The 22,169-nt window shown below is 40.3% G+C and overlaps 2 protein-coding genes across 5 annotated transcripts; one reads left to right on the top strand and one right to left on the bottom strand.

Annotated features, from left to right (window-relative positions):
• Window positions 1–1,787: 1,787 nt before the first annotated feature.
• LOC101477499 (vitellogenin-1) lies at window positions 1,788–14,168 on the top strand. Its single transcript, XM_012921910.4, has 34 exons — window positions 1,788–1,827; window positions 3,386–3,406; window positions 3,522–3,673; window positions 3,759–4,010; window positions 4,088–4,249; window positions 4,330–4,478; window positions 4,552–4,714; window positions 4,805–4,962; window positions 5,043–5,208; window positions 5,315–5,440; window positions 5,535–5,753; window positions 5,837–6,054; window positions 6,146–6,243; window positions 6,333–6,457; window positions 6,528–6,629; window positions 6,737–6,856; window positions 6,949–7,138; window positions 7,321–7,414; window positions 9,167–9,352; window positions 9,459–9,579; window positions 9,658–9,862; window positions 9,944–10,614; window positions 10,807–10,899; window positions 11,012–11,092; window positions 11,166–11,369; window positions 11,474–11,616; window positions 11,696–11,831; window positions 11,904–12,027; window positions 12,104–12,284; window positions 12,360–12,454; window positions 12,581–12,675; window positions 12,794–12,959; window positions 13,054–13,215; window positions 13,299–14,168. Exons 1-34 carry the CDS (start codon window positions 1,788–1,790, stop codon window positions 13,388–13,390), a joined length of 5,310 nt encoding a protein of 1,769 aa, XP_012777364.3. The 3' UTR covers window positions 13,391–14,168.
• Window positions 14,169–14,304: 136 nt separating this feature from the next.
• On the bottom strand, window positions 14,305–21,386 carry LOC101478058 (afadin- and alpha-actinin-binding protein). 4 transcript variants are annotated; one of them, XM_076874453.1, is made up of 14 exons: window positions 21,251–21,386; window positions 19,763–19,877; window positions 19,392–19,543; window positions 18,973–19,176; window positions 18,670–18,780; window positions 18,404–18,539; window positions 18,198–18,273; window positions 17,174–17,354; window positions 16,821–16,977; window positions 16,385–16,521; window positions 15,944–16,117; window positions 15,720–15,837; window positions 15,371–15,518; window positions 14,305–15,266 (listed from the first exon to the last, which is right to left on the bottom strand). In XM_076874453.1, the coding sequence occupies exons 2-14, from the start codon at window positions 19,779–19,781 to the stop codon at window positions 15,131–15,133; spliced, it is 1,749 nt and encodes a 582-aa protein (XP_076730568.1). In that variant the 5' UTR covers window positions 19,782–19,877; window positions 21,251–21,386; the 3' UTR covers window positions 14,305–15,130. The 4 variants fall into 4 exon arrangements, with proteins under 4 accessions (XP_076730568.1, XP_076730566.1, XP_023011070.1 ...); XM_076874451.1 differs by having other exon boundaries at window positions 15,371–15,521; XM_023155302.2 differs by having other exon boundaries at window positions 15,371–15,521; window positions 21,247–21,378.
• Between the last annotated feature and the right edge of the window lie 783 nt (window positions 21,387–22,169).

A 22,169-nucleotide genomic window follows, 5' to 3' on the forward strand; every position in this document is an offset into this window, starting at 1 on the left:
TAAGAATCTGCTTAGATACCATATTTCTAAGATTTTAGTACAATAACCTCAGTTTGATCTGAATTAAGAAGCAGAAAGTTAGCAGCCATCCACAATCATAATCATAACCCAGACTGCTCTGGTCTTCTGATGCTCAATTTGAACTTCAACAGCTCAGACATATACATGCATTGAGCTGCTGCCGTGGGACTGATTCGATAGTTGCATTAAAGACCATTTGAACAACGGGTGAAAGATGGGATCAGCAGCCTAATTTTCCCTAGATTAGCTATGCTGATAACAAAATTATTGAAAGTGAGATCATTATAGTTATTATTATACTTAACTTCATTGATAGGATGATATTAGGATATCAGGATTGGGATGAGAAGCTTTAAGAATTAAATTAATTTTGTCATGAATTGCAAAAAAGGCATTGTTAATAAAATGAGATGGGATTTGGAAAGTGGGCTCTTGATGAGAAGCCTGAGACACAGCCATACTTACCATGGTTAAAATATTATGTAGTATTCAGTAATGTTACACTGTCAATTTTATAGGAAGTTAGAATATAATTCATTGATACTGCAGTTGGGAAACTTGAGCTCTGTTAATCATTCTGATCATCAATCTGTTTTACAAGTCATGTGATTAGTTTTTTTGTTTTTTGGTCTCATTTGCTAGTGACAGCTACAGAGTGGGTGGGTGGGTGGGTGGGTGGGGAGGGTGGGTGGGTGGGTGGGTGGAGAGCAAGGAATGACATCCAGCATGGGCCCTGGGACTGGATCAAGCCATTAAAAACTCAAACTGGGAATAAGGGATGAGATCTGCAAGGTGAGCAAAGGGGGTGACCCCATACTTTGCATTTATAATCAGCTGAATTTGCTCAATTTTAGTCAATTAAAAGTATGATATAGTCATCTTATTGAATCTTATAGTCTTTGGTCCTGTCTAATATTTCACAACATTTCATATTTTTTAAAGGGAACATTTAGAAGCATAAGTAAAAAGCTAAATAAAACAACATGGAAACAAAGTAAATTTTACTTAAGCAACCGTCACATAAATCATAATATTTGGCAGAAAAATGGACAGAGTCAAAGCAACAAGCAGAAATTAAGCAAAAATAAATAAACGGTGTCAGAACATGACAGCAGATAAAAGCAGAGCAGGCAGATCTGCTAAAATGTCACAGCCTTCACAGTCTGACCACAACAAATAAAGTGAGCAAACAGCAATAGTCACGCTGCCCCTTTATCTGAACTTTGAAGCCACATTTGAATAATGTGATGGAGAGATGCCACAAATGTTACAACATTAAATAAATAAATAAATCAGTGGCACTGTCTTGATTTTATGAGACAAATAATATTTAAGCAAACACTTGACATGTATGTAAACAACTGAAAATGTCAGTGAAACCTTATTTTTAATGAACCTTTTTGCTATTCTTATATAGCAAAAAGTATTTTGGATAAAGGGAGATTAGTTATATGTCAGGAAAAAAAGTGAAAAGATAAACACATCGGCAAATACACTGCAACAAAATTTGATTGTTGTGAAAAAAATTCTATTTTTCAGTTTTACTTTCGACTGAAACGCAATGAAAATTTCTACACATCACGTCAGGACTTAGCCTGCCATATTTGAAGAGAACAAGGGCAGGTGACCCTGACTTTTCATTCACTGATATATGAGTGCAATGATCAAATGTCCAGGGGTTTGAATCATACCTTCGTGCAATTTGTCAGCACAAATTTCCCTTTAAAAGGCTGCTTACTCTGCAGACCAGCACCACCCTGTCAGCAATGAGAGCGCTCGTGCTCGCCCTGATTCTGGCCGTTGTGGGTGAGTGATGATGTTTGTGCAAAACTTTGCTATTTTATAAATATGTTCAAAAATAATGCTGATTTCATATTTGGAGTTTTATTGATTATGCGTTGAATGGTAATGTCAGTGTAATGTAGGGTCTTTACCCAACAATAAAAAGCACCTTGAAGCAACTGTTGTTGTGATTTGGTGAAATGTAAATAACATTTGAATTGAGTTGAATGTAGGTAAAGACAAATTATAGTTATGTACTTGTTATAAATTGGTAGTGGGTTTATGCCTCTTTTAAAAAAAGGTTTTCATTTTTAGGCATATGTAACAGAAAACATGCTGCGTGTTTGTTACATATTTGGTGCTTTATGTGAATTTTAATATATACAGACCCAGCAGTTCAACTTTTCTTGTAAGCAGGGAGCTTAAACCTAGAACTAGAAATGAAAAAGCATTTTAGCTCACTTTAATAACTAAAATCAATTCAAATGATCAAGATCAGTTTAAAATGGGTCAGTTTGTCAGCTACTGTAGACTCTACTCACAAAGAACCGCTAAGTTTTGTACAGTGTGACTTTGTAATGGGGAAAATTCTAGTTTATCCTCACATTTCGATTCAGGTGTTTAGTCACTGTAGGATTTTGTATAACCTTTTGTTTCTTAGATGAAGGGTGTGTGTGTTTCAATATGACCAGGTGTAACTGCTTAGCTATGCTTAACGATGTTTCACTATGTATCTACTGACTGTTAAGGTGTAGAAGGACAAAATTCCCAAGAAGACCAGTCCAGGTGCTTCCTGGAGCATAGGTAGTGGGAAGTCTTTCCTGCCCAGCAACAGTCGGGTGGGATGAAAAATAGTTGTAACTGAAAAGATGCAGGGTTTTGTGTGTGAGGGTATAAAAGAGACCTGTGACGCCTCAAGGACAAAGCTTTCATGACTGTAGAACTGTGATGTTTGATGTGCGTTTGCTCTCCTGCATGCAGTAAATAAAGCGGCTTGACCACAGCTGACCTTGTTGCAGACTTTATTAACAGAAAATTCCACCACAACATTCAAAGACATTCAAATTTCCATTTCCAGCAAAACTTTGCCTATCATTTGGTTTAGTTGCTCATCTTTACTACTTCATTATCTGAATTAAAATAGAAGTCTTATTGTACACAATTATAATGAAATTTCAGAGCAGAGTCTTTGGAGCGAACATGCAGTGATTTGCACAGTAAATATAAATCATAACATATAAACACTGCTGAAAAGCATATTCAAGCCCATTCATATGTTTTGGCATTGTTTGTGGATTCAGATTCTTTTTTTGTGTGTTTTCTTTTTTTCAACAGATTTTTCTAAATCTCTTTGTGCTTTGAGTCTCTGTCTGGCTCAGTTCTGAAACATGCTTAAGAGATTTGGGGTTGAATTAGTGGTTTGTATAATCACAATGTTCGGCCTTTAACATTTACAGTGCACTGCTTTCCTTTTACCTCTGGTTTTAATTTGTAAAACAAAATGCAAACTATGTTTTCAAATGTTGTAATAGTTTCAGATTTTACTCGCTGTATTACTGATTTCTTTCTTATTTTCTTACAGCTGGTGATCTTCAACATCAAGGTAAGTTTAATACTGTGTTCATTGTGAAACAAAAACTGTAGGCCTGGTTTAGAGTTTATAGTTCATATAATTTCACAAATGAGTCATATAAATTACATTCACTGACTTCTTCCAGATCCTGTTTTTGAAGCTGGTAAAACCTACGTGTACAAGTATGAGGCGCTGCTCCTGGCGGGCCTGCTAGAGAAAGGTTCAGCGAGAGCTGGACTAAATATCAGCAGCAAAGTTAGCATCAATGCTATAGACCAGAACACATACTTCATTAAGGTAAAGATCAAAATCCTGCACAAGCTGCAGTCATTTACCTTTTACATGTATACTAATTGAATTAAACCTTACTCTTATATGAAAGCTTGAGGAACCTGAGCTCCAGGAGTATAGTGGAATTTGGCCCGAGGATCCTTTTATCCCAGCAACTGAGCTGACTTCAGCCCTCCAAGCTGAGCTCACGACTCCCATTAAGTTTGAGTATGTCAATGGTGCTGTGGGAAAAGTCTTCGCCCCTGAAACCGTCTCAACAACAGTGCTTAACATCTACAGAGGTATCCTGAATGTCTTTCAGCTCAACATCAAAAAGACACAAAATGTCTACGAGTTGCAGGAGGTTGGTGAAAGATCTTTATAAACCTGTGTGTGACAAGAAGTTGAATCTCCCTACTGAATATGTGTGCTGCTCTATAGGCTGGAACTCAGGGTGTGTGCAAGACACTTTACTCCATCACTGAGGACACAGAGGCTGAACGTGTCTATCTGAGAAAGACCAGAGATATGAACCACTGTCAAGAAAGAATAACTAAAGACATGGGGTTAGCATACACAGAGAAATGTGGAAAGTGCCAGGAGGTAGGTTTTACACATTTTATATCAGGAAACATCTGTGAAAGTGATGGGATGCATGACAAGCAACAGCTTTGTTCTTACAGGACACTAAAAACCTGAAAGGAGTTTCATCATACAGTTACATCATGAAACCACTCGATAATGGCATCCAGATCAAGGAGGCATCGGTCCATGAGCTGATCCAGTTCTCACCTTTCAGCGAGCAGCATGGAGCTGCCCATATGGAGACCAAGTATGTCCATAACAACTGTGAATACAAAAATTGATTCAAAGAACGTAAATGAACTTTTCTTTCCACATTCAAGGCAATCCTTGATGCTCCTTGAGGTTCAAACACCCCCTTATGCACCCACTACACCACCACCCCTGGCTCAGTATCCACACCGTGGAAATCTCACATATCAATTCTCCACTGAGCTTCTTCAGTTACCCATTCTGCTCCTCAATATCAACGACATAGAGTCTCAGGTATTGTCGTAATTAAGAGATTATTGCTAAGGCATGAATTAAAAGTCTGTGCCGTGCTCGGTGATATCCTGTTTACCCCTGTGTCATTAGCTCGAGGACACTCTGAATCACCTGGTCAAACAGGCTGTAGGAAAAGTTCATGAAGATGCACCTCTGGAATTTTTGAAGTTTGTTCAACTCCTCCGTGCAGCCTCCAATGAAACTCTGGAGAACCTGTGGAGCAAACACTCAGGGAGTTCTGCCCACAGGTGATTTCACTGATTAAATGTTTAAAATATCATGTAAAGATATTTGCACAATTTGGCAAACTTCCTTTTTATTGTTTCAGAAAATGGATCATGGACGCCATTCCTGCTGTGGGAAATCCTGATGCTCTGAGATTTATCAAAGAGAAATACCTAGCAGAAACCATAACTGTGTTTGAAGCCGTTCAGGCTTTGATTACTTCGTTTCACATGGTGACAGCAACCACCGAGGCCATTGAGGTCATCGAGGTCGGTAAATCTCAACATATCTAGTGAAGTCAAGTTATTTTGTCCAGAGTAAGAAGGGACGTTTTTGCATTAACTCTGATACTCTTAACTCTGTGTGATGTTTTAGAGCCTATCAAAGGAAAGCAGCATCGCGAGAAACCCAGTTCTGCGCCAGATTGTATTCCTTGGCTACGGTACCATGATTTACAAACACTGCTATGAGAGGACTTCCTGTCCTGCTAAGCTCATACAGGTAATATAACATTGACCTTACATGCTGCCTTAGAATCACGTACACATTTAAGAATGAGAGAACGGGTGATTTACTTCCTTATTTGCTCTTGCAGCCCATTCAAGACCTTCTTGCACAGGCTCTGAAAGATGGAAACACAGAGGACATCATCCTGTTTGTGAAGGCTTTGGGAAATGCTGCGCATCCTTCTAGCCTCAAGACAATCACAAAGATGCTGCCCCTACATAGTAAATTAGGTTCATCACTGCCAGTGAGAGTTCATGCTGAAGCCATGATGGCCTTGAGGAACATCGCCAAAAAGGAGCCTAAAACGGTGAATTATCAACGCAGAGATTTCCTGATCATTCTAGTTTTGCACAAAGCTCCACACTGAGTCTGCGTTCTCTCATACATTAGGTCCAGTATTTAGCCTTTCAGCTCTACGGGGACAAGACTCTTCATGCAGAGATCCGCATGCTTGCGTGCATGGTGCTCTTTGAGACAAAACCTTCAATGAGTTTGGTGTCAGCTGTTGTTCATATTGTGAAGACAGATACAAATTTGCAAGTAGCAAGCTTCACCTACTCCCACATGAAGTCCCTGACTTGGAGCACCAGCGTTATTTATGCCTCAGTGTAAGAGTGCTTTCTAATCCTTCGTCACAATCGGATAAATCTCTGTGATTTGATCCATCCTGCAGTGAGCTCTTTCATGTTATCACTGCAGTGCTGCAGCATGCAAAGCTGGCCTGAGAATGTTGGGCCCAAACCTGGACAAACTGAGCTCACGTTTCAGCAAAGCCATCCATGTCGACGTCTATAACAGTGAGAATCGCCGTGCCTGGTTTAACTAACCTGGATCTTTATTTTCGATTTAATAATGTTTAACTGCATCTCATTAAACTCTCTGTTAGGTCCCTTTATGCTTGGTGCTGCTGCGACTGCTTACTACATCAATGATGCTGCCACCATCATGCCCAAATCTATTACGTCTAGGATCAAGGCTTTCTTTGCTGGAGCTGCTGCTGACATTCTGGAGGTAAAGGAAACCGAAATCAGTCCAGATATTTAATAACTAACCTGAAAGTTACTTGTCTTTTTTTTTCTAGGTGGGAGTAAGAACTGGGGCACTACAGGAGGCTTTTCTGAAAAACCCAGCAGTTTTTGATAGTGCTGACAGGGTCACCAGGATGAAACATGTCATTAGGGCTGTAAGCAACACCATAAAGTTACAAGAACGACAGGGACATCTTATCTGCTATCTGCAAAATGAAACAGAAGACTAGTGATCAGCTGGACTGCATCTCTCTCTCTACAGCTCTCTCACTGGAAGTCTGCACCCAACAGCAAACCCCTGACTTCCATCTACGTCAAGTGTTTTGGACAAGAAGTTGCCTTTGTTGACTTTGACAAAAACTGGTTTGGCAACACCTTTAATGTACGATTTAAACAAACAACCCATCAACCTAAAGATCAGTTTAATCACGATTTTGCAAGACGCAATATTTATAAAATATTCTTCCCCTGCAGCTCATCCTTGGCAATAACGATGCTGACACGTTTGGTAGAGATGTTTTCAAGGCTCTGCAGTCTGGTCCTACTTGGCGCTTTGTTAAGCCTCTGCTGGCTAATGAGGTGAGACGTATCATGCCTACTATAGCTGGTTTCCCCATGGAGCTCGGTCTGTACACTGCTGCTGTGGCTGCTGTTCGTGGTCAAAGTGAGTGAATATTACTTAACGACCTAATATTTCCATCAACACCAAAACTTCTTTAAAAGTTTTGAGCATTTTTTTAAACTTCTTTCAAAGAAAGAAGAAGTTGCAAACTTCCTTTTAATAAATTAATGTGGAAATATCATAACAATGTGCAGAAAAGTAACTTTTCTCTTCTGTTTTCTTAGTCAAAGTCACGACAACTCCAGCTCTGCCAGAAGACTTTTATCTCAGATACCTTCTCAAGGCAGACATATACATTACTACCAAGGTCACGCCAAGGTGGGGCAATAGCTGTCGCTACAATAGTAAATGGCTAATACTTTATAACACAGCACATAACTAAGGGTTTAATTCTACCCCTGGAATCAAGTGGGAATTTCCAAGAATTTTACCTGAAATTATTTTACCTGAATGGTTCACACCAGCATAATGAATACTGAAATGTAAAAAGGCAAAGTTAAGCTACTTGATGGTTGGAGAACCTAAAATACAGCAGGTACCTGCAGTGTGAGATGGGGAAGCTCCCCACTGAAAATGGCTTAATTTTGTGTTTGTGCCTCAGTTTCTGTAAAATACCTGAAGTTACGCACTACTTAAAATTACTTATGCATTACTCAAAACTCTTCATGTACTATTTAAAATGACTGTGAAGGTTCTCAGTCATCCAGGTCATCGTAGTCAAAGGAGCTTGCAAAGAAAAGCGTCTGGACTTCTTTAAGTTACTTGAAGACGTTTCACCTCTCATCCGAGAAGCTTCTTCAGTTCTAAGGTCAAATGGTGGAGAGTTCCCTTTTGAGATCCCTCCCCAGACGCCTTAACGCCCACTCACATCCTGGGCCATCTGACCTCAGGAATTCGCATGATAAGGTGGGGCCAGGTTTCACAATGAACACACCCGAAACCCTGGCTGATTGGGACCCACACCCAGTTTCACACCTTGGCTCAGGCGACTAGAGGATCATCAGGGGGTCCTTTTGTCCCTCTGTGGGGGGTCACTCCCACTAGGTTTATATCTGGGACTCTCCACCATTTGACCTTAGAACTGAAGAAGCTTCTCGGATGAGAGGTGAAACGTCTTCAAGCAACTTAAAGAAGTCCAGACGCTTTTCTTTCCAAGCTCCTTTGACTATTTAAAATTACTTTCAGTGTAATTTGTGTCTCTTTTCTTGCAAAATAACCAAAGTTACACACTGCTTACTCACTTTTATTGCTACTTCTGTACTGTTTAAATTGCTTACAGTACAATTTGTCTTTTCCTGGAAACACAATACTTATAACTACTTGCATACTACTTAAAGTTACTTATCCATGAATTTCCTTGTTTTCTTAAAATAAAAAAAAATTAAGGTACAATTTGTGTCTCTTTTCCTGTAAAATACTCAAAGATACGCACTACTTGAATTTTCTTAAGCAATATTTAAAGATATTAGAATAGAATAGAATAGAATAGAATAGAATAGCCATTTATTGTCATTGTACATGTACAACAAAATTGCAGATGCTCCACACTATTTGTGCCAAAATAAAATATAAATAGTGTACAGCAGGAATATATACAATCAAGAGGGATATATACAAAAATAAGGGAAAGGCGCACGTTAGACAACAAAATAGTTGCAAACAGGTTGGAAGTAGTGCAAAGAAAAGGTCTGAATAGAGTCTGTGTGCAAGCGACCTGAGTGATGCAGGTATTTCTGTACTATTTAAAATTACTCACATTATAATTTGCATGATTTATGTCTCCATTCCTCTAAAATACCTGAAGTTACATGCAGATTAAAGGTATGTGTGCATAATGTAAAATTACTAACAGTGTAATTATTATTTTCTTGTAAAAAACTTAAATTATTACCCTTATGCAACTGAGTCTACCTCTGGGTATTTGTTGGTAAATATAATTATATTGTAATTTCAGGTGTAATATAAGGAAATTCCACTTATTTCTAGGGGAATTAACCTCTTGGGCGCCGGCTGTATTATGACGTGTTACCAACAAATGTAATATAATGTTCAACTGTCCTCCTCTTCTAGTGCGGCTGTGAACACATTTGCTGTGTTCGGGATAAACACTGCCATACTCCAGGCTGTCATGGTATCAAGAGCCAAACTCTACTCCATCGCACCTGCCAAAACTGAAGTCACATTTAACATCAATGAGGGCTACTTAAACTTCACAGCTCTTCCTGTTTCAGTGCCTGAAAACATTACCGCTGTGGAGTAAGCCATGACATCTTTAATTTATTGCATATTCTTAAACATCGCTTCTGAGATGCTTTTACCTTTGCACTGATGATTACGGTTCATCCTTGCTTCTCTTTAACAGGGTTGAGACTTTTGCTGTGGTAAGAAATCCTGTTTCGGGAGAAAGTATCACTCCTGTGATCCCTGCCAACCCAAGACAGATTCTTATATCGAATAACACTTCTTCTGATGCTGCTAATGAGGTGAATTTAAAACCGTTTTAGAGATATAAAAAAAATATTGTGTCTTTTTTATGTAATTTACATACTTTCTCCTCATAGTCGAGATCCGCAGAGTTCATTTCTCAACGTCAGAAAGCTGGCAGGCACATCAAATCTAAAATGGTGAAGAGTAAGAAGAAGTACTGCGCTCAGACTGTTAACGCTGGACTCAAGGCCTGTCTCAAGATTGCCACTGCTCACACGGGGGATGCTGCAGTGTATAAACTGGCTGGAAAGCACTCTGCTGTTTTTTCTGTCATACCAAGTAAGAACTTAGAAAAGTGCTTTTTCTAGTGACACAGTGCAGAAATTAGCTGCTAACCGCATTAACTGATGATGCTTTCAGTCGAAGGTGAAGCTGCTGAGAGACTGGAATTAGAGGTTCAACTTGGAAGTAAGGCTGCACAGAAGATCATCAAACACATCACCCTTAGAGAAGAAGAAATCCCCGAGGAAACACCAGTCTTAATGAAGCTCCACAAAATCCTGGCCTCTACCCAGAAGAATAGCACCATGTCCTCTTCCTCGTCGTCCTCCAGTTCCAGGAGCTCTCGCCTTCCTGGCAGCTCCTCTTCCTCTAACTCCAGCTCTTCATCCCATTCTAGCAGGAAGACCATTGATGCAACTGCTCAACAAGTCCAGTTGGTGAAAAGACGTTACAGCAGCAGCAGTAGTAGTAGTAGCAGTAGTAGTAGAAGTAGTAGTAGCAGGAGTAGCAGCAGCAGTAGCAGCAGCAGTAGCAGTAGTAGTAGAAGCAGCAGAAGCATAAGTAGTAGCAGCAGAAGCAGCAGTAGTAGCAGCAGCAGTAGTAGTAGTAGTAGCAGTAGTAGAAGCAGCAGTATCAGTAGTAGTAGAAGCAGCAGCATAAGTAGAAGCAGCAGCAGCACAAGCAAAAGAAGCAGCAGCTTCAGCTTCTCCACCTCTGTCGGTACTTCCAAGTCCAGCTTTGCATCAAGCTTTGCGTCGCTCTTCAGTCTTAGTTCAAGCTCTTCTCACTACAGTGTGCACCAAAGAAAGGTAAACATGCTGTATTATATTCAGACAAAGAGCCGCTTGAGCTGTCACTACTACTGTTTGAATATTTATATTGTATAAGTCAGCATTTTATTAATATTCTGTTTTCTATCTATAGTTTTAATTGATTTGAAATCTCATAGTTATCTGAGTATATATGGCCACTGTGGTTGCTGACAAAATGTTTCTTCATAGCAACCTGCGAGTCATCGCCACAAATCGAAGGAGAATCACAAAGAGAAACACAAAGAGAAGCACAAGAAAAACCACAAGGGTCACAAGACTCCAGTGAGAACCCATTTACACCATGTTTGAAGTATGACAATACTGCACATTGTACAGTTTGCACAGGTGGTAACTTGTGTTGTCTTTTGCGTGGCACTATATGGCATTCTTGTAGCATCACACCTCTAAAGCCACATCATCAGAGGTTTTCAGAAGCAGAAGCAGTGGCTCAAGCTTGGACGCTATCCAACATAAGGTCAAATCCCGTCAAATCTTCTTTCCGGCGAGGGATTTTATGGATGTACTCACATGAATAGTTGTCCCCACAGAAGCGGTTCCTTGACAGTCAAGCTGCCGTGTTTGGCATGATCTTCCGTGCTGTTAAAGCTGACAAGAAGAAGCAGGGATACCAGTTCATTGCTTACATGGACAAAACCACCAGCAGACTTCAGATCATTCTAGATGACATTGTTCCTGATAACAACTGGAGGCTCTGTGCTGATGGAGCCGTGTTGAGCATGCACAAAGTCAAAGTGAGACACTGTCCGCCTTATTTTTGGATGTTGAACTAAGCATAGCACGAAAAAAACGAACCTAAACCTTTCTGCCATTTGTCATTTCGATTTGTTCTTTCTAGGCTAAAATGAACTGGGGAGCAGAATGCAACCAATATGACACCGCGATTACAGCGGAAACTGGTCTTGTCGGTCGAAACCCTGCAGCTCGGTTGAAGGTGGACTGGAATCGGTTACCGTCTGATCTCAAGCATTGTGCAAAGACGTACGAAACTTCACAGACACTGTCACGCATGTCATACAGACAATATGAAACCATCTGATATCTGTAAATTCCTTTGCAGGATGTATAAGTACATTTCTGCTCACATGCCAGCCGGCTTGATTCAGGAAAAGGACAGAAACAGCGACAAGCAGCTCTCGCTTACTGTGGCTGTAGTATCTGACAAGATCATCGACCTGATTTGGAAAACACCGAGAGTACGAACAGCAAAGTTGTTGTTTCAAAATCATATGTTTTGATTTTTCTCACAATAATTATTCTGTTTACAGAGCACTGTTCATAAGCGGGCTTTGCATCTTCCCATCACTCTGCCAAGTAACGAGATCAAAGATCTTACTCCCTTCGGTGACGTCTCTGGAAAGGTCAAGCACTTGTTAGCTGCGGCTGGCGCAGGTAATGGCTCGTGCCTGTCATTTAAACGTGGACAGGCTGTGTCCTTTTCTGACACATCATTTTTTCCCCTCCTCAGTTGAATGTAGCTTCACCGGCAATACACTGACCACATTCAACAACGAGAAATTAAAGAACGAGATGCCCTCAAACTGCTATCAGGTTCTGGCACAGGACGGCACAGACGAGCTGAAATTCATCGTTCTACTGAGGAAGGATCGCACTGAACACAAGCAGATCAGTGTGAAAATTGCTCACATGTAAGATTTCATTAAAAACACGAAAGAAACTCTGGTTTTTGACAAAACTGAGTCTTTTTATTTCTTCTCGTGCAGAGACATTGACCTCTATCAGAGGAGAACCAGTGTGACTGTGGATGTGAACGGGCTGGAAATACTCACGAGCAACCTGCCCTATCATTATCCCCGAGGTTTCTATGCAGTCTAAAACCTTTGAATCGGATTTTGCAAACTACCATCAAACCTACGATCAAATTTTATCCCAGATCTTTGTGTTGAAAAAACGAGAGTAATCATGGAACCTTTTTGTCTTACAGCTGACATCCAGATCAAACAAAGTGGCGAAGGCATCTCTGTGTATGCAGCTAGCTTTGGTCTTCATGAAGTCTACTTTGACAAGAAGTCATGGAAGGTAAAAGCAAAACTGATAACTTTGGTTATGAGCTTAAAAGGAAAAACGAAAAAGACCAAGCGAGATGGAAATTCAGTTAAAATTGACGTCTGATTAATCACGTGATCCTACGATGCAGATTAAAGTTGTGGACTGGATGAAGGGGAAGACTTGTGGGCTCTGCGGAAAGGCTGACGGGGAGACCATGCAGGAGTATCGCACACCCACTGGATGGATAGCCACGACAGCAGTGAGCTTTGCTCATTCTTGGATTCTGCCAGCTGAGAACTGCAGAGACGCCACTGGTAAGACAAAGATATCTGATGTAATCATGGCAAGTCTTCTAAAGAATAATATACTGAATCTATCAGGAACCCTAAAATCCCTGCTGTGTTACAGAGTGCCGTATGAGGCATGAATCGGTGCAGCTGGAGAAGCAGGGAAACATGCAAGCTCAGAACTCCAAGTGCTACTCTGTCGACCCTGTACTGCGCTGCATGCCTGGGTGCTTCCCTGTGCGCACCACCAGCGTCACTGTTGGCTTCCACTGCCTTCCAGCTGGTGAGTCTACAAAGATTAAAAATGCAACATCGTGGAGAAAAACACGGAGTTTCTAATTATTTTTGCTCCCTTCACGTCCGCAGGTTCCAGCCCCTCCAGCGTGTATAAGAGCGTGGACCTGATGGAAACTACGGAGAGTCACCTCGCCTGCACCTGCACAGCTCAGTGTGCTTAACAACAGCACTGTCAGTCTCAGACATTACATGTATGTTTTGAATGTTATTTTAAATAAAGCGAATCTCCAGATAAACTTACTGAGCTAAAAATGAACTCTGGCGAATTTCAAAAGGAAAATCTGTACCGAATAAGACTGTTTATTACATTTATTGTAACACAGAGACAATAGAAATGAGATCATCTGTGAAATAAAGTGTGAAGCTGAACGCACCCATATAAATTCAGTAATTGCCAGTTTTCCTTCTGGCTTAAATAAGTGATCCATATTCTCCATCCACTTCCCTGCTTTCTGTGATATCATCCACATAAATGCTTCCCTTATACAGTGTGGTGACTGCAATTAATTTGCACATGCCAGATGACAAGTGTTGTGTAATTCTCCAAATTTTGGTATCGATCCAAACACTGATAGTGGGACTACTAACATATAAAGGCAGCTTATGTAGAGAAGAGCAGTGCGTTGTCATTTATTAGATACATCACAATCATTTTGCAAATTCTGAACGCCTTTTAAAGACTTCTACTGTGATTTTTACTTTGCACAATAATTACTTAAGCCACTAAAACACACCTTTCAGCTTTTTGTGTAATTTGAAAGATTTTTTTGGACATGGAATGTAAATATGCCTGTTTCCAAAGAGCTTTGGGTCAACTTCTGTTGTTTAAATGTGCTTTAGGCTATGAATGAAATTGAACTTAAGAGGATAGAAACAAAGTATTGATCTGATACCAATACCAGCATTGGTGTCGAAACTATTTGGATCAATCCGTCCACCTCTACTGTTGACTTCGAATGAACTAGTGATTCAGAAACACACACATAGTGATGTCCTAAAGTCAACAGAAGTTTTGTATGCACTCAGTTTGTGCAAAGGAAGAACATTGAAACACACATTAATGAATGATGCCGTGTTTAGTATACAAAACCAAGTGTATTCTATTCATATAGATAAAGTATTTTATTTTACCTCTTAATAAACACACCCATTGAATGGCTATAATTATTGGTGCCATGGTATTCTTCTTATAGTGCATTTTGTTTTCCAGTCTCAGTCCACCACAGAGGAATGGGAACCAGGAGAGGCAGTGATGATTAAAAAAAAAATCAGTGATTACTTCCCCGATAGAAGTCAAAACTATAATGAGCGTGAACATGAACATGTCATTTAACATTTGAGAGGAAAATAACGGCCACCTGTCAACACAAAGCTCCTAAAAGAAAAGTGACATTAAAGAAACAAATTGTTTCATGACAAATCATATTAACGTCACAGTGGACTAAAGTCACTATCTCCTACATAATATGTAAATTGTGCAAGATGTTACATTCTTCCTATTCAAAGCAGCAGATAAACTACCTGTTACAAACCTAACAGCAACATTTACTGGAAAAATGAGCTGTCACTCAGTCACATTCTCAGTGTTGTAAACAGAGCCGGCATACTTGATTTGATTTACCCAGTCACATATTGTCACATATTGCATCAGCAGCATCTAAATGTAAGATATGCCAATTTATGATTTACAGTACCATAAATAAGTAAACTAACTACATACTATATGCAGTACATTAATACAGATCCAGCAAACCAGAACGTCACTCTTAACGCTCTTTCCTTCTTAAGCTGTTTAATCATTTTACAGTCCATCTGTGGGCCTTTGGCATCCACCCATCAGACGCATCAGACATAAACACTGGACATGATACGTCTGATTCAAGTGAACGGAGTTTTTGGCTTCAGATGGAGCTGTTCTTGTCCTGTGAGAGTGTGTGGTCCTCGCTGTACTCCCACTGTTGGTGCTGGACGAAAACATCTCCACAAAACGTGCCCGATTCCTCCACATGTTCCCCGTTTGTCTTTGGTTGCACTGAGCTGCAATCACATTGAGGGGAAAACTTCAAATTAAGTTCATGCAGGTACATTATGCCATGCTTATTACTAGTTCAGAAACTGTGGTACACATAAAGCAACCACACCTGTTTTCTGGGATAAAGCAAAGCGTGCGACACAGGTCAGTGGTGGAAGCCGACGCGAGCGCGACACACCTGGGTGTGGGGGAGGCTGTGTCTGAAGGACATTTGATGAGCTTTTCTGGAGCCACCGTCGCAGCCGCCTCTGTTTCAGCTGCTGGGGAAAAAAGAGGCTGATTTAATGACTGCTGGAATTGATGGAAATTACTCATCACTTAAAAAGAAACTTAGTCATAAGTCTATTTGGATATATTTTCCTTTTTTCAACTCCTGTCAATACGTAACATTTTCAAACCATCTAAAGCAACTGCTGCTCTTCATTTTAGGGAAACTGATAGAAAACTGAGAGACTCACATATCAAAAAGGCACTTTTAGATTTTAACAATGGGGTTTTCTTTGAGTCTGCAAATGGACTCAAGTTTAAAAACTGGTGTTTGAGCCATGTTGCCCGATCCTCCTCAAAGGCCTTCCTCTGCAAAATGAACCCAAAAAAAGGTTTTAAAAACAGTTCAAGCATCTTACCTGTCATATGCACACAACTTTGCACAAGATGTAAACTAATATTTGTTTTTAATCACCTCGTGGCTCAGTCTGATGGCTGCCTCTGTAAAGTTCTTCCTCTCCCTCTCAAAGATCTTCCTCTGCTCCTCCAGAGTCTTCCACTCGTCCCCGAGGCGCTCCTTCTCTTGAAGCATGTAGCAATTGCTTAGCAGGGATGCGGTTTCCTCATCACATGCAGAGCTTACCTGATGCTATAGGAAAGAAAGGAACGTGGATGAATTAATCAACAATTTATTGATTATTTATAAAACAAAATGAGTTTCAACCAAAACACAAACAACAGTAAGTCAGGTGTTCATTCCAGAGTAACGTGAGAAGTAGCAGACATCTCTGATCCTGTTTTTGGTAAATGTATTTTCCTTTCACTCAACACCGATAAATATTAAAGACACTTTCTCTCTGTGTGTGCAAATTTCAGCTTTTAAATCCACACAACCTCAGGGCTAATTCACTCGTACCTGCAGGAGCTGCTGCTGTGTTTGAATAAAGTCTTTGCACTGCTGGATCTCCAGCTTTAGTCTGTCCATCTCTTCCTCCTGAGTCTCTTGTGGAACAGCATCAGTGTTTTTGCTTTCCACCATCTGAACCAAGGATGCTAAGCAAAAAGCCCAAATAAACATGTCTTATAAATACTGAATTCAACAAGAAGGAACAGTAAGTAAACATCAAACACAAAGTGACAGAGCCGCTGTATATAAAATATTCAAACCATTCATTATCTTTTGCTTCCAATCAGCTCATAACATTTCTTGATTTTAACAGACAAAAAAACATAACAGGTCCATGTGTGAATACTGACTTTTAATTCTTTGAGCAATCACAGCAGAGGCTTCAGTTAATAATTTAAACAATTATTTGAATTAGTGAGGAATCGTTGATGTCACAGTATTTTACCCTGGCTGTCCAGTCTTTCCACGTGGCTCTTAAGTCTCCTCCACTGGAGACGAATACTGTTGGTCAGTTTCTCCCGGGCATGAAAGCAATAAAGCTCTACACTTTCCTTACTGGAATCGAACACCTCTTCCTCTTCCTCTTCCTCCTCCGATGTGGCCTGGAGTGAATAAATCAATCAAACATTTTCCAGTCTCCTGGTAGCACATCTAACAAACATTTTTGAACGACTAAGTGAAACAAAGAAGGAGGCTGATTGTTTGAAATTGCGAGGAAATGTCATCAGCGGCTTTAAAATGTGACGGAAGAGTCGCAAAAGAAAAATACAAAGTATACAAAAGGTGATCAAACACTACCTGTACGCCACTGTGTTCAGGTTTGTCGCTTTTCGCAGCTGGTTTTCTTGAACTTAGAATGGACACCATGTCTTTTTTTATCTGCTGCAACACTTTCCTCAGCTCTGCATTTTCCAGCACGAGCTCTCTGTGGCGAGCGTCATAGTCGCTCAGCAGAGTCTTATACATTTCCCCTTCATGCCTTATGAAGAGAAACACAGGTCTCTTATCAGTTAGACAGTTGCGCTCAATTTAAGAGGAAACATCCAAGATTAGTGCCAGCCATGTTTGAGGTTCATGCTGCCAAAAATGTTCATTAGAGTGACCTAGAAAACTGACAAAGGCACTAATCTGCTTCTTGTTTGAGGCTCCAAAGTATAGCGACTAACATAGAGGAGTGTCTCTGATCCAAAAAAGGTTCACCTATGTATCTAGGGTTCTCAGAGTGCCACTGGCCACCCTTACTAAGAGTTTATGCAAGCAACAAAGAAGATTGAGCAGAGGGGTCATTTCTCTAATGCCAACTTTCCACTCTCCAGTCATCTTAGTCACACAGGTCTAGACACCAGTGTCTCTAGGCGAGTGGTTATTGGAGGTTGCTGGTCAATAGGTGAACATAATCACAAAGAGGTATGCAGTGATGCACCAAAGACCACCTTATGATTAATTTGGTCACTAGCAGATAGCCGCGGTTACTGTAGCTGTCAGGCTGTCTGCAAACACTTGCCAACTACTCACCGAGTGCTAGTTAAACTGTGGAAGGTGCAACACAAACTGGAAACTGAGAATTTTGGCACTCGGAGTAAAGGTTGTGCCTCAACACTGCAACCAGTAAATTTTAAAAAATTGCAACTATTCAAGAATTAGTTGGAGAATATGCATTTTGCCCAGTCTCTAGGATCATGTGACTAAGGCAGTATCAGACTGAACCTCTATAACTTTGACACATACAATCAATCTTCACACTAACAGTTAAATGTTAGTCATTTAACTTGATTCTTTGCAGTCAAAACCCAGATTTGACATATAAAAGAAGTGAACTTACTTTGCTTCTGTCTTTTCAGTTTTCCAAAGGCTTCTCTTCCCATCAGCTCTCCCAATGTTGTTTAATACATCAATGGCTGAAGAGCCCGGAGAACAAATGTGGGAAAATAAGAAATTCTGAGACTTGAAAGGACAGAAGTTTCACCTCTCACACACAAGACATTGAATTAACTATTGATGCAACGAATGATGTAAAGAGGATTTTACCCTGTTTCTTCTCCTTTTTGTCAACCAGCAGCTGATTCAGTCGTTCCTTCAGTTTGTTAAATTCTCTTTCCTTCCTTTTCATCTCGTGATTGTACTGGCTGGCCCGGCTTGCAATAATGTTCTGAAGCTTTTGAACCTAGGGGATTGTGAATAAAAGAAACTGTGACTTCTAATAAAATTGGCGCCCTTTCTCCTGAAACCCAAATACCAGACCATGAAAGCCAGATTGGTCTCACACTGTCTGTGGCAGCACTTAATAAAAATACCTCTTCTTTTTCATTCTTCAGACAGCTCTGCAAACTTTTTGCTTTCAGCTGCAGCTGCCGTTCTCTCTCAAGAAGTCCCGTGTTTTCTCTTTTAGAGAGTTCGAGCTGCTCCTAAAAAATAATACAATGGGCAGGAACTCAGTAAAAGACCAGAAGTGTTTTGGAGAGCTTAACAAAAGGATGCACATCACAATGTTTTTTCAGAAATAAAAGGAAGAAACAAAACTCTAATGCCAATTCACCAACAGCACGTTGCTTTACTACAGATAATGCTACCTGTGTTTTTCAGGTGAGCTAGTGTACCTTCAGATGAGTGATGGTGAGCTGCAGGTGATCGATACTGCTGCTAGATTTAAGCTGCTCCACTTCCATGCTTTCAAGGGTTCTGAGGCCCCGGCGCTGCAGCTGAATCAGGTCATACATGCAATTTAGCACAGCCACAATATTCAGCTCTGAGCTGTCGCCCGACTCTGTCCAAACTGGTGGGAGGCCAAGAGAAGATATTTCCTTTAAAGGCAGAGCAAAGGGAAAAGTGTGAAGGAGGACTGACACAAATTCTCTCTGTCTTGTGTCCCTGAAAACATTCATTCAAATAAAGATTTTCTTTAAAGGCTAATTTGTTTTAGCAGTACAAGACAAACCCAGGAGACTGCAGTCATGTACACGTTTCAATAGGGCACCTAACATCAGTAACAGCTGTGGTAATGTGCAAGGCTACCAACCTGATTGATGTGTGACAGACACTGTTGCACATTGTGCTCTGTGCAGAAGGTACTGAGCATGTAGGAGTTTCTGTGCAGCAGCAGTGATGATTGGCTAAACTGTCTCAAGGGGGATGCTCCATATTCAACAGAGCTGCTGCGACCGTCCTTGACTTGTGGAGAAAGAAAGAAGCCTGTTAAGTATTGTACATTACTCTACGCTGATTCAGTGTCTAACAATACATTTACTAGGTGTCACTAAAAATGGCTTTTATCAATCATATTTATCAATTAAGTGTTCTTTACTGCAAAGCCGAGGTCGACATTGAGAACTGAAGGTACAACACTGCACTGATATATATTCAGTGGCCTTTAAAGACGTCAAAACTCACCCAGGGAGGACTCTGGCATGTTTGCAGTGCAGACCTCAGGCTTTGTCTCTGGATCATCTACTGCATTTGCAGGACAGGCAACGTTTGCCACGGGATCCACCTACGCAGCCTGCTCCTGAAATAGACGATCAGATTAACAGCAGCGATTCAACTCGTCTGGATTACAAGGATTTGGGAGGCAGTGGTGAGAGATGGAGGCATGAAGCTAGAGAGCACGGTCTGAGGATAAGTGATTTATTCACTTATCAGTGGCAACAAGCTACACAGAAAACATCCAGCGCACTCGCAGTTACCCCACAGTGTGTTTATTTAAAACGTTTAGCTTCAAATCTAACAATGTAGCTTTTGTTATCAAACCATTGTCAGTGCAGGCTGAGTATCTAACAGGTTACGGTTTGGGACACAAGAGATCCTCTCATCACAATGTGCTTATCAGCTGATTAGACTAATCCCAGACAGACAACATGCTTGTTTGTCTGCAGGCATTCACGTTCAAAAACATGAATGAAAAAAATTATGTGAGGAAAGTATTTCCTTCTAACAAAATAAACAGTGTGCACTGACACTACTTCAAACATACAACATCCTTTTACAGCGCTTCACAAGACATCAGCTACTGTACCAGAGTGAGACCTAAAAATATTTCTCTTACTCAGACATTTTTCCCTCTTATCACCATCTGTTATGAGAAGTGTGACTTTTAGGGGACCTACCTTTGGTTTCAGTGATACTTAATCAGTCTGCAGAAACAGATGGCAAGCCTTCAGCCACAAAGCCTGAGGAGCATGGGCCCGGCTTATATAGACTACTCAACAAGTACTAACCTTTAGCTCATTAGGTCACCATTCACAAACTGAGTCCTGACAGAATGTGTTTACAGTGTAATGGTGAAATAACATAAAATAGTCACTGAAATTTTAGACCGGAGAACTTGATGGGATCACAGCAGAAACTAAACTAAGCCGCACTGTTTATGTTTACCGGGTGGAAGCTAAAGCTCTCTGTAGTAAATCTTTCCTTCATATAATAGTATAATATAATATGATATAATTAAAAGTTCAGCTACATCCCTTTACAAAATTGGCAGCTATATTAAATTAAAAACATCTCTAAAATTATTTAAATTGGAAATGAAGATTATTGGCCGTTTGAATGAAGGATTTATTACACCATAACTGCGCAGTCGGTGTTCCTAATTATTGGAAACTCAAAAATCCCAGGTAAGTAAAGTGTCCAGTCACGCATTATTTTAGCTAACGTTAAGGTTTGCCGATGAAATTAAATAAATAAATAAAGCATAATAAAGCAAATGTTATTCGGGTTTCTCACCAGCCGTCAGCGCTAAACTAACGTTGTCCACGGAGCGCTACCACCGCAGAACAGCGAAAACAGAAGCCGGAGGGCTACCACAGCCGGACGAACAAGTTAGGTAGCCTCGACAGTTGGTGTTTTAAATGTTTACATCATGAGGAAACAAAACTCACTTGCCTTACGATACAATTTGACACGTATCTCTCCAATGCAGCTCGCACCGGACCGTCTCCTTAAGCCCCGTCGTTCCTAATGACAGTGTACGCCACCGCAAGCACTCCAAGCATAGCGCTAATTGGCCCACTCGTTGTCTAGCAACCAAACATGGCTTATTGTGATTGGCTCTTGGCGTTTTATCTGCTTCAACAGCAAGTGTTTATTTTATTTATTACACTTATTATAATACACAATGTTAGTGATATATATACATATATATATATATATATACATATATATATACATATATATATATACATATATATATATACATATATATATATACATATATATATATACATATATATATACATGAAGGAAATTGCCTTCCCGGGTTTCCTCCGTGGCGTGAGCGATAAGCAGAGTTCTGTCCTTTCCTTCTAAGATTCCTAATTATTTAAAGTAACACTCAGGTATGCCGTTCAGCTGGGTTAGTTACAGCGCCGGGAGCAGCTTGGGAGAACAAGGAAACACAGACTGCTTCAGGTTGCCTTCCCAAATCAACTCAAAGGTTTATTTGATACACAGCAGTTTATATAGAGAAAAAAAGGTTCGTGTGTCAGCTTTCCCAGTTCAAACCGGTACAGACCAAATAAGGAAACGTCTTCCTGCCTTCTGAGCAAAGAAGAATCCTGTGTGTAGTTTATCAGTTCAGCTATAATTTATGATCATCCCAGCAAAATACACTCCTAGACATAGAATACAGAGTTCTTTCATCAGTGAATTCTGAAACAAACCACCTAGCCTTTAACGAGCCTTTTCCAGGAGATAAAGAAAAAGGGAGGATGGGAGTAAGGAAGTGGTCTCATCTCTGTGGTGTTTTTGACCTTCTGGTACCAGCTTGTGAGTCTTACACATTAATTCTTGGGTCACAGAGAAA

The sequence above is a fragment of the Maylandia zebra genome, linkage group LG15, assembly GCF_041146795.1.
Source record: "Maylandia zebra isolate NMK-2024a linkage group LG15, Mzebra_GT3a, whole genome shotgun sequence".
NCBI lineage: Eukaryota > Metazoa > Chordata > Actinopteri > Cichliformes > Cichlidae > Maylandia > Maylandia zebra.

Bases quoted from the DNA above. Each gene is read 5' to 3' on its own strand.
- LOC101477499 (XM_012921910.4), top strand. From the start codon at position 1,788: ATGAGAGCGCTCGTGCTCGCCCTGATTCTGGCCGTTGTGG. The intron at 6,244-6,332 runs GTGAGAATCGCC...ACTCTCTGTTAG, and splicing joins CCATGTCGACGTCTATAACA to GTCCCTTTATGCTTGGTGCT. The intron at 7,139-7,320 runs GTGAGTGAATAT...CTGTTTTCTTAG, and splicing joins GGCTGCTGTTCGTGGTCAAA to TCAAAGTCACGACAACTCCA.
- LOC101478058 (XM_076874451.1), bottom strand. The intron at 16,978-17,173 runs GTAGTGTTTGAT...TATTCACTCCAG, and splicing joins CTGAACACAGTGGCGTACAG to GCCACATCGGAGGAGGAAGA. The intron at 15,267-15,370 runs GTGTGGTTGCTT...ATGTGATTGCAG, and splicing joins TGCTTTATCCCAGAAAACAG to CTCAGTGCAACCAAAGACAA.